The sequence below is a fragment of the Juglans microcarpa x Juglans regia genome, chromosome 1S (assembly GCF_004785595.1).
Source record: "Juglans microcarpa x Juglans regia isolate MS1-56 chromosome 1S, Jm3101_v1.0, whole genome shotgun sequence".
In the NCBI taxonomy this organism is placed as follows: domain Eukaryota; kingdom Viridiplantae; phylum Streptophyta; class Magnoliopsida; order Fagales; family Juglandaceae; genus Juglans; species Juglans microcarpa x Juglans regia.
The window spans coordinates 21,173,532-21,185,102 of NC_054595.1; the positions used below are offsets into that span (position 1 = coordinate 21,173,532).

At 36.7% G+C, this 11,571-nt stretch overlaps 1 protein-coding gene and 1 non-coding gene across 3 annotated transcripts; both read right to left on the minus strand.

Annotated features, from left to right (window-relative positions):
• Nucleotides 1-244: 244 nt before the first annotated feature.
• LOC121246255 lies at nucleotides 245-8,962 on the minus strand. 2 transcript variants are annotated; one of them, XM_041144362.1, is made up of 16 exons: nucleotides 8,707-8,962; nucleotides 7,953-8,117; nucleotides 7,621-7,737; nucleotides 7,432-7,516; nucleotides 6,943-7,051; nucleotides 6,736-6,803; nucleotides 6,525-6,650; nucleotides 6,385-6,436; nucleotides 5,496-6,312; nucleotides 5,019-5,219; nucleotides 4,824-4,884; nucleotides 4,013-4,126; nucleotides 3,756-3,869; nucleotides 3,575-3,661; nucleotides 2,778-2,852; nucleotides 245-574 (listed from the first exon to the last, which is right to left on the minus strand). In XM_041144362.1, exons 1-15 carry the CDS (start codon nucleotides 8,829-8,831, stop codon nucleotides 2,826-2,828), a joined length of 2,268 nt encoding a protein of 755 aa, XP_041000296.1. In that variant the 5' UTR covers nucleotides 8,832-8,962; the 3' UTR covers nucleotides 245-574; nucleotides 2,778-2,825. The 2 variants fall into 2 exon arrangements, with proteins under 2 accessions (XP_041000296.1, XP_041000295.1); XM_041144361.1 differs by having other exon boundaries at nucleotides 5,496-6,436; nucleotides 8,707-8,961.
• Nucleotides 1,201-1,324, minus strand: LOC121247922. Its single transcript, XR_005937323.1, has one exon. It is a non-coding gene; the product is annotated as a U6atac minor spliceosomal RNA (small nuclear RNA).
• Nucleotides 8,963-11,571: the final 2,609 nt, after the last annotated feature.

Below are 11,571 nucleotides of genomic sequence, written 5' to 3' on the forward strand. Positions count from 1 at the left end.
TCATCTTTGCTAGTCCCTACTCCATCCCGAATGGATTCCACAAGGACTGAATGGCCAAATAGATACGCTGTCTCAGATTCTCAGCAATCCATTAATGAAACAATAATTCTTGCCCCTGTTCGTTGAATGATAACGTGTGCTTGCTTGTTCATTGAGAGAGAGAGAGAGAGAGAGAGAGAGAGAGAGAGAGAGGTGAGTTCAGCAAAAGTACAGCATACAACATGATAGGAGGTAGGCCGCAATCAAATCAATAACACAAGTTTTTTCTGATATCAACGGCTTTAGCAGTGTTGCTGTTACAATCATTTGAAACTAGACAATCAAATACAACTATACGACAAGGCTAGGCACCAACCTGCTCACTTTCATGTTAGACTGAATGAATCCAGATGCTATAAACATTCTCAGTAACAAGGCAAAGAAAATAAAATCTTAGGCACGAAAGGAGCCTTTGGCAAGTATTCTGATGGTGAAAAAAAAAATAGTGTGGTTTAAAATTTACTATGATGGGTAAAGAAAGGCTGATGACCTCGAACAAGCACCTGTATAAATTACATGGGGTATGTTGACTCACCTGGAAGCATAGTAACAGAGTCAAATGATTAGTTGTATGAAGGCAAGGACGTTGACCACAATCTAGACCAAAAAAAGTAAGATGCATATGTTAAGATTGTAAGGCTAAATTCAACTATCAAAGCATAAGTGGTGGGTAGATGCATGCAAATTTAATGAAGTGCTTCAAAATAAATCAGTAGTGGATCTTCCAAACTCAGCTGAATCCATGTCCGTAAAAATTTTCCTATCAACTGAAGGAGAACTGGACAAGTCATCCAAAATAAACCCTCTACACATATTGCTTGTGTGGGTCTCCAATCGACAAAATTAATAGAAAATAGGGTTTTCACTAACTATATCTGAAGATTTAAAACTTCCCAGAGGAAGTTTGTTTATGTGTATGGTAAGGCACTTGAAGGTTGCATTGCAATGCACTATACTGGGGTACACAACTGAACTAAGTCAATTTGGCCCTAATCCCATGACTTTGTTGGTTACAAAAAATCCCATTATGCCATTCAGCTCTGCTGTGAAGCTATATCTTCCAGGCCTTGTTCTCCTTGATTGTCCTTTTAGGCTTTTCCTACATATAGTCTAAATCATGGGAAAGTGATCAATTTCTTTTTTTTTTTTGGGTAAGTTTTAAAATTGGATTAGAAGATCCACTGAAGTGCATAGCCTTAACTGGATGTGTCGGTAACAGGTAAGCCCGAAGGCTGTTCCCATCCCTGTCAGGGAGATGCCAACCATCTCTCATTTCTACGAACACTTTCTCCAATGTTGGTAACAAGTAATACATGTGTTTTTTGGGATCAACTGACATTGAAAGGAACCATTAATCAGGAATAGCCACAAACGTTAGATGTTGCATCCAAGCCATTATACCAAGAGGTTTTTTTATCGGTAAACAAATTTTTACTGATACAAAGAGTAGGCAATAGCCCAAGTATACAGGCGAGCCATTATACCAAGAGTGATCAATATCTCCTCGAGTTTTATTAATTTCAGTTGGATTCGGCATGTTTTAATTCTCTTTTTTGTTCTGCACACTACACTGATATTCCAGTTATTGGACGCTTGTTGTAAGTTCAATTGTGATTAGTTGTCTGAAAAATTCTGCCTGATTTACATGTGAAATTTGATAGTTTAATTTTCTGAATTTTGTCATAAAGAAAAGATGAGGAAACATTGTGAAGGAAGTTTTGAATTGACCGTTGTTAAGAAGTTTAAAAGGGATAGGAATCCTCCTTTGGCTAGAAAATCAGATCTTGTAGGAGAGATTTCAGGAGCCCTATAAAGCCTAGACCACTATCTGGAGGCTTAAAGGAGACCCAAGAGCTGCTGCCAGCCTAAGGTATCCGGCACCCAAAGATTATCACCAATTTTATCTTTAAATCAAACCCTAGTCACTTTAAAGAAATTGATTTTGCTACTTATCGAAAAAAAAAAAAAAAAGGAAATTGATTTTGCTGCCGCACCATTGAGGTAAGAAACACAATGATCTGAATGCTTTTCAAGGAATCCTTAATTGCAAACCCTGGATTAAAATTGCCCAGGTAATGATGAGAATGAGTCTTCAGGCCAGAGTTGGTAAAGTAGACACTGACTTAGTGAAAAACTAAATAAGTGTTTAGTAGTTTATCACATAGACCATTGGGGTTTCCGTTTAAGCTTCTTTTATGGCATTACGATTTTCCTTAATTTTGATATGCAGGATTTGTTACCTTCATTATTTTCAGGTTTAAAAAATAACTCATTCATATTTGGAATTTTTAAAGTACAAAGAACTTTTAATACATGCTGCTGTGGAATGTAATGACTTAGATGGAGCCAGTTATAAACCAGCAATCAGTCAAGGGCAGCAAAAGACAGATGGAAGGCAATAAGAATGAGAACGATGCCCTTGTTCTCTTTCTACCTAACATGCTTTTTGAGGTTTTTAATGATCATGAAATTTCCTTGCAAAATATTGACAATCAATAGTCTCATGAAAGCAACAGGGATTGCTTTATCATGTGTAATCATTTTGGCTGATATAAATAAGAAAGATGGACGCAATAACGTCAAAGTCTCGGTTCAATAAGATTTTAAAGCAAAGAAAATTCCTAATTTTTTAATGACTCAGTCCCACTAGCGTAATCATATACCAAATGGTAAGAAGAATAAATTAATAAACAAAGTACAAGCAGTTCAAACTCATGTGAATGTGAAGAGAAACATACCATTCCAGTGGAGTTGTACACATCAATGTGGGTAATGATCACTAGCTATTAGCATTCTAAAGCATATGTTGGGACCTACAATAAAAAGATGAAAAACGAAAAGTAAACCAAATTACTAACATAAAACTCCATATTGCAGACTAGTTTAATCCATCATCAGTGAACCAACTTCATTGCAAAAAGTTAACAAATTCAAAACACAAGCAACGACCTTGACATGCATATGCTACTAGGAACAATATCATTTCATTCATATCCTCATCATTAACATTTTCTATCAGAATTTTATTGATGAGTAATAGGCTCATCGTTAACATTTTAATCGACATACTTCATTTTTCCCATCCTAAACAAGTCCGGCCTCTATATTGCAAATAATGAAAGCATAAGTTTCAAATTTGAAGAATATCTTTATTACTTCAAGAGCTTATTGATGAAATTTGGTCGAGAGGGAGGCTACAACCAGCCATTCAGACTGAATGGAGAAAGGGACGCCCTTTTTCCTTTCCTTTACCTTTTTCACTTGAATGCTACCAGAAAATACGGCAGTTTTCATACGAAGCTACCATTTTTTGTCCATTTATCAACAGCAACAAAAAGAAAATAAAGAGAACAGCAAATAAAAGAAAAATCCCAATAAATGAGTAAAAAATGCCTATCATTTTTTCAAATATTGCTTTAGGATAGGAAAGATTTTAGCGTGTGACTGAAAAACAAGTAGCATCATTCAGGCAGCAAACCCTAAATTTGAATAAAAAATACTAATCTACCAAACACATCATCATACTTAAACCTACCTCGAGCATGTTTTCATCAAGCAAATGAGATGCCGCACAAGTCGTGGCATGAGAACTATCATAATGGAGGATCCTAAGTTTCCCTTCCTGGATTTTACAGAAAATAATGAAAAATACAAAAAGGATAACATTAGGCTATAGACAAACAAGTAAAAAGATACAAATAGCAAATCTTGTTTACCTTAGTCCCATAGACAAGGCCACCTCCAACTGATGGATGAAAGCAGGCTACATTGACCTCATCCTCAGCACTAGGAAGAACTCTCACAAGTTCCATATCAGAAACTCTGTAAACCTGATTGGTGAAAAATGATTTTTAATGAAGAGAACTTCAAAAACCTGAGTGATGTACATGGCCCGAAAATTATATTCTTGGGTAATGAAGTTCTGTAAACATACATCGGAAAGAGTACCCAAAAGAAAACATTGAACTCGTACCTCCAGAATTGTGTAAATAGGCACTGTTGTCTCCCCATCAATGACAACACTCTTAAGAAGTGAACTATGGCGTCGACCATAAGCAAGTAACAAGTGCTCAGATGTAGGTGAGAACTAGGGACATGAAACAATATAGAGTATTGTTAATGGATATAACTGATGAATCTTTAACGTATGCATGAATAGGTCACTATTGTGTCCCAACACGAGTTCACATTATAATTTTGCCATTAGATACAAAAAATAAAGATAATCAAATGTAAAATCTGTAGGCTTATACACTTCACTTTTGACTCAAAAAACTAAATCTTCACCATGAAAAAATAAATAAATAAATCAGGGACAATATATATAATCTTCACACACTTACCTTTCGATTTTGATGAATAAACTGCTCAAAATATGCATTTTCAAAATTAAACAGTAGAAAAAAAAATCAATGTTAATATAACTGAGAGTACGATTTCTTACACACATCATAAAATATAAGTACTTCTTTTTTGATAAGTTAAAATATAAGTACTTCTCAGAATTGGAAAGAATACTTTCTGCTGTAGACATCACCAAAGTTAGAGCAATGCAAAATACTCTTTAGCAAATGAGTTATTTTTTGTGCAAAGTCTATTCAAACAAAAAAAATTGAAGATAAGTCCATTAAAATCACATTAATCTAAACATAGATAAGAAATGCATTCATTTTTTAGAGAAAGAGGATTATATGTATCACCCGAGACACAAATGAAACTATACCCAGTCCCCCCCGCGCGGGCCGCTGCAGGGAAAAAAAAAAAGGCACCAGAAAGCAACTGACCTGAATTGAGGTTAAACAGTGAGCAGCCCGTATTGCCCGTGATGCAAGGACCGAGCCAAATCTAGATATATATATATATATATATATATAGAGAGAGAGAGAGAGAGAGAGAGAATATCAGGAAGAAATGCAACACGGGAAAGCATAAATGAAAATCTTAAAAAAAATGACCGCATAAATAGGTTTGAGCTTTACGTTGCCTCCTCAAGGGAATATATCCGAAGCTCATACAGAACTTGGTGAGCTGAAATTGGGTGCCGTGTCGGGGAGGTTGCAGCCCCTGGGATGTCATGGTGAACCCCTTGCAATCCTGGATCAGCCTCCAGATGAGGCAGCATGCATGCCACACAAGCTGCTAAAAATCTCCCGCAAGGTGAGAAATGAGCCCCCATTTCACTACAAACATTTGCGTACATGTAAACATATGTCAAACTCTAGTGCATAATATTATGTAGCCTACACGTTAACATTACAAAAAGAAGAAAGATGATTATCAATATCTCCGATTTTCAAGCCAAACATTACTCCAATGAAGAGCTATGTTTAGATAAGTACCAAGTACCAACAAGTACTACTTCCCATTATAAATCTTTGAATGTTTACCCTACGCAGTAACAAGTTACCTGAAATTGCAAGAGACTGCTACTATTTAATATTAGACAAAGGTCATACCTACAAAGTACAGCATGGGGTACAACTAGGCGGCACTTTTCTGCATCAAGAAGAGCACATGGATCTTTTATGTCATGTGCCCATAATCTTAGCTTCACAGTGCACGGTAACTCCCCAGCAGCTGCCGCAGCCAATGAGGTCGCAAGTTCAGATTGGATTCTACTTACAGCAACTCGAGGATCACCTTCATCACGTGGAACATGATTAAAAGCAGCACCATCACCAGATATGGTCCTGGACCTCATGCGAAAACGCGAAGAACGCTGTCGCGAGCTGGATCTTCCGGTAGCCCTATATTGGCTAACAACAGCTGGCATAACTGAAGAAGCCGCAAGATTTTCCATTTCATTAAATGCTGATGAATTCTCGTGGGCTGAACCATTGACAGAATTCATGGTGCGTTGTGCAGCTTGGCTCTGGCCAATTAACCACCCTTGCAAGAAGGGTAGCTCCCAATACATTGGGTCACCAAAAGGGAAAAAGCGAGTATTTCTCTCTTCGGGATGCACTTCCATAGTCTCCGTGGTATCCACAGCAGATTGATAAATCGTGTTACCCATTTCACTCATTATAAAATCATTTCCCATATCCTCTGGCACAGGAGATGAACTATGAGGATCAATTGGAGACAACAGAAGTTCATACTGCCCTGAAGAAGTGGAATATGTCAGAAGCCGCATTGAAGCAGAAGGATTCACTCTCGGTTGCACGGTACTCAAACCTGCATCCCCATAAGTAGGCTGCAAAGATGTTCTCCCATCATCTCTAGCAAATGAAGGCCACATCAGAAAGGGTAAAGACATGAGAGGAAGCTCATCTGCCAAACAAGGAAGACCACTGGAATGAGCGTCGGCCAAGAACACAGTGGGTGGAGGATAGTGCAAGTAACCTGGAGAAGTTGCAAGTGTCATTGAGGAATCTGATGAGTCAAGGTCATTGACCTGCAAATCAGCACAATATCAGAACCTACAGGCTATAATATGAAATGAAAAAAGGCATATAAGTAAAATGACCACCAAAAGAGGTTACCTCAGCAGTTAAAAGAAAAGGGGCTGCATGTGGGTGAAAATGCACAGCCCGAAGAGACCGGCGTGTTCTTAGTACAATGGCTGGCGAGGATGTCTCCTCTCTCCTGTTGTAATGCCACATGTATAGCTAACAAAGAAATCATAATCCAACATCATTAAAGAACAAGTCAACATAAGATGCTAATTAAAATTCACAGATAAGAAGACCTCACTTTGTGACCTGAAGCCACAGCAAGAAGCTCCCCCTGCGCATGGAAGGCAATAGAAGCAATAGGACGACCTGCGCAGAGGAAAGGACATATCCACCATAAAAATTATATAATTTCAGCAAGACATTTTTTGATAGGTATAGTAGTTAATAATTTCAGCATGACATTATTCCCAAATGCTAGATATAGAAATCCATAGGGGGTAATTACAAAAATCGCGTGATCCTATACACTGTGCAGTATATGCATCCCATAAACGAACTTCATGATCCAAACTTCCACTTGCAAGTATTTCAGGATATAATGGATGAAACCTAACCTGCAAGAGTTCCACAAGAACGTGAGAAGGAAGTTCCATAGTAGGTATAGCATATTCATAGAAGTGTATGCTATGTAAAGCACTATACAACGGTTTGCATGCATTCTTGTGAGGAGCATGAAAAGGAACTCATTTGGTGAAGATTTGCTTTCTAACAGGTAATGAGGTAATCAGCACAAGATACATTCCCATATGGTAAACATCCCCGAGATGACCGTTATAGCACTAGCTTAAGATATAAATTTCTTCTTCAAAAGCCAAATACAAGATCATGACAGCAGAACTTGAAGCAAGTTTCATTGAACAAATAATATTTAAAACATACTCCATAACCCTTAAGAAATTAACAGACGTGAATAAAGCATATAAGATAAACTTACCACCCAAGGGGTCCTTCGGTGACCACTCAAAACCTTTAAGCAACTCCCAGTTTGGCAGTCGATAATCTTTACGGTATGGTCTCCACTGCAGGACCAAAAACTCAATGCTATTTGAAGAAGCACTTCTAGGAAAATCTTTGTCTAACGTTTGGCATAAGCGAAAAGATAAGACGAGAAATGGTAACTCACTGTGTAGAGGCAACTGTTCTTCCATCAGGGCTGAAGGCTGCTGCAATAGTCGACCTTGGAGGAGGCAATAGTGGACAATATTTGGCTGAAAAATGCCGCAACGTTTCTGCCTCCACCCTGAAAGAATAACCAAAGTTTGCAATATTAAACAAATATACTGATAGGAACAAACACCAAGACCAATAAAAGATTGAGAGTGAATACAACAAATACAGACACACATACATATAATATATTTGTTATCTTTGGCTTACCAAAAAATAATTTGATCAACAAAAAGTGTGCATGAGCATTTATATCATAGAAGAACAATTATAGAATGCAGAACATACCACGATATAAGACCTCGTCTTGCATCTTGCACTGCACACCTTGACCCAAAGGAATCAAGTCGCGGTTTAGAAGCTTCTCCCCATAACCGTTTTGATGAGTGCTTCGTTCTAGGTGAAACCTCTCTACGTGCCAAGAGTCTAAACACATTGCCACCACAGGCAAAACTGCAAAACAGTATCAACATAGAAAAAGAAGCACCAATCATAATCGGATTCATTTTGATTAATACCAGCCCAATTTTACTTACAAAAAAAAAAAAAAAAAATACCAGCCGAATTTGACTACATCAGAATAAGAAATGACATACTACGTTGTTGAATAATCAGTGATTTGTAAACAGAAATTGTAAACACAGTAACAATCCATTGAGTACAAACCCACAGATTTAAAATTATTGGATTGTGGTTTTTCGCAAATTCAGCCAACTGAACCAAGATAATAAATAAATCTAGCATCGGTAAATGATATAAGGAAATTCAGGTTGATTTGGAAGAAATTGTACGAAAAAATATATACTAATCACAATATAACACTAATCCAATACATAATTGTAGTGATATTATAATGTTGAATTCAAAGATTCATCTAAATTTGACAAAAATAGCCAGTGCGAGTCGAAATGAAAACGACTTATTCGAATTCGATAAAAAATTTCAGATCTTGGCCAAGAGCGGAGAATTGTGGGAATGCAAATTCGGAGAAAATTCAGTAACTCCAAGAAAAAAAATGAGCGCAAATCGGTGATCATCTCACCTGTGCTTGGAATTCGGGTGGCTCGGCGCAGCCTGAGGAGCGCGTGTCTGTGGACCTGAGGTGGACGGGGCATTCGCGTCATCTACACGTAAAGATCCCCTCATTTTTGTTTCCGACGGACTCATGATCGCAAATTTTCCAGCATTTTCCCGAGGTTTTCCGGGAAAGTCCGAAAGGAATCGATTGAGAGGTAGGAGAGAGCAGTCAGGGCCTAGGACTTTGGAAGAACGATCCGTTGGCCCCCGTTGCTTCTCTCTCTTTTTTTTTTTTTTTTTTTTAAATTCTTTTTTCACCCCTTTCGCCATTGGACTGAAATGCCCTCGTATAAATTAACAAATTATAGACACCACGCGTTTGCTCCTGGAACAACTAGCCGCCGGATGGCCCACCTCACATTTTCCTTCTCCTTTCCCTTTTCTAGAAAGGGGAAGGATTTATACCACGAAAATTCTCGTCTCAATTTTAAGCTCAGGTAGGTGAGATAAAAATTAAAAATTAAAAATTAAAAAAAATAATTTTAATATTATTTTTATTTTAAAATTTGAAAATTTTAAATTATTTATTATATTTTGTATAAAAATTTAAAAAAATTATTGACTATATAAGATAAGATAAAATAAAATAATTTCATTTGTGTAATCAAATCAGACCTTAATTTTATAATATTTATTAAATATTTAATGCTACATAAAAAATAAAAATAAAAAATCACTCCAATATATATAAATATTATATAAGATAATTGGAGTATAACGTGTGATTTTCCTTGTAGATTAGCCTTTTGGATAATTTTGTAAGGTAAATGTTGTTGTCTCTATTGGATCGAGGATTAAATTCTAGTCATTATATTTAAAAAAATTTTATCCTTTCTAGAGAAAAGAAAAATGGCATGGTAGTGAACTAATTCCCTTGTTCATTCGCAATATTCTTTTCTTGTTCTTTTTCAAAAGTCTATAGAGCGTAACTCGTATAAATTTTGCGTATAAGTCCTTATATAAAGTGATATTTGTTCAACTAGTTTAATTAATTAATTTATTTGTTTTTCTTTTCATCCCTCCTTCCTACATTCCACCCCGTATATTCTTCATAGATTAATATAGTTTAACATCCTTTGGTTTACCTATTCCTATTATGTACTGAGGGTCTAGTTCAGTTGTTGGAATAAATAGTTATGGCCTCAGTGATACCTGGTATTCGAATTTGTAGAGGAGCTCCAGCTATAAACCACTTACTTTTTGCTTATGACAGTGTCATCTTCTGTAAAGCTAATATGCATACTAACCTTGAATTACAAACTGTTTTAAAGAGGTATGAGTTGGTATCTGGATAGAAATTGAATATGTAAAATACTATGGTGTTCAGCAGAAATGTTAGTGATACTATGCAAGAGGATATTAGAAATCTATGGGGTGGAAGTGTTATATAGCAGTATGAAAAATATTTGGGTTTGCCTCCAATGATTGGGAGGAAGAAGTCTACTGCTTTCTCTGAAATCAAGTCAAGAGTATGGAAGAAATTACAATGTTGGAAGGAAAAATAACTATCACAAGGTGGAAAGGAAGTATTACTCAAGGCAGTGGCTCTAGCCATATCAACTTATGCTATGAGTTGCTTCAAACTACCTGATTGCCTCTTTAAAGAAATTGAGAGTTTGATGACAAATTCTGGTGGGGCAGAACTGACAGCCATAAAAAGATCCACCGGGTTAGTTGGAAGAAAATGAGCAAATCTAAGTTCTAAGAGGGGCCAGGTTTCAAGGATCTTAAACAGTTCAACACAACCCTTCTTGCCAAATAAGGATGGAGACTTGTTACTCAAACTGGTTCCCTATTGTATCAAGTCTTTAAAACAAGATATTTTTCTAGAATAAATTTTTTGGAATCGAAGCTTAGCCACAATCCTTCCTATGCTTGGAGAGAAATATGGGAAACAATATCTCTTCTCTTACAGGGATGTCAAAGGAGAGTAGGGAATGGAAAGACTATAAAGATTTGGCATTATCCTTGGATTCCTGGCTACAGGAACTTGCTTTATGAGCAAACAAGAGTAGAGATGCAGGAAGGAATATTAGAAACTATGGACTCTCTTATTAACTTGGAAACTGGATGGTGGGATACTCAAAAAGTACAAGCTCTATTCAATCCAATCCTAGCAAAGCAGATTTTGAGAATAATTATCTGTCCTGTGGGATATGAAGATAGGTGGATGTGGACTGAAGAGAGAAGTGGTGAGTTTAGTGTTCAAAGTGCATACAAACTGCTACAAAATGGCATTAATGACTCAGAAGGGTAGAGCTCAAACAGTAGCAATCTGTATAGCTTACGGAGAGCAATTTAGAAGATGAAGGTGCCACCGAAAATTAGGATCTTTGCGTGGAGACTATGCAAAGATTGTTTGCCAACCTATTCTAACCTGCTTAAGAAACATGTTGACCTTGATCCCAAATGCAGTATGTGTTATGAGCAGATTGAATACTTGAGCCATGCCATTGTTTTCTGTCCTCAGTTGGCTGAGTTTTGGAAGTGTCATTTACCTAGTCTGTTTCATATCCCAAAACTTGTCTATTTCATTGATCTAATCCAACATGTGCACAATATTGGTACAATAGAGGAACTGCAGATTTCTTCTTGATAGCATGGAGTTTTTGGTTTAAGAGAAATAAAAAGTTACATGATGTTGTCATCCTTTCTACCAAAAAAGCTATTGATCATGCCTTATCAATCCAAAGTAGTTATGTTTTTCTCTCTCAATAGAAAATCACAAATCTTACTAATTATCATTGCCACTGGGGTCCTCCTCCAACGGGTTTTCTAAAACTTAATACTGATGGGGTTTTGTTATTTGATCAAAAGAAATCAGGAATTG

Excerpts from the sequence above, each read along its gene's own strand:
- LOC121246255 (XM_041144361.1), bottom strand. The coding sequence starts at position 8,831 with ATGAGTCCGTCGGAAACAAAAATGAGGGGATCTTTACGTGTAGATGAC. Across the intron at positions 6,651-6,735 it reads CTGTGGCTTCAGGTCACAAA|CTATACATGTGGCATTACAA; the intron begins GTGAGGTCTTCT and ends TTTCTTTGTTAG. Across the intron at positions 3,662-3,755 it reads GCCTTGTCTATGGGACTAAG|GAAGGGAAACTTAGGATCCT; the intron begins GTAAACAAGATT and ends TGTAAAATCCAG.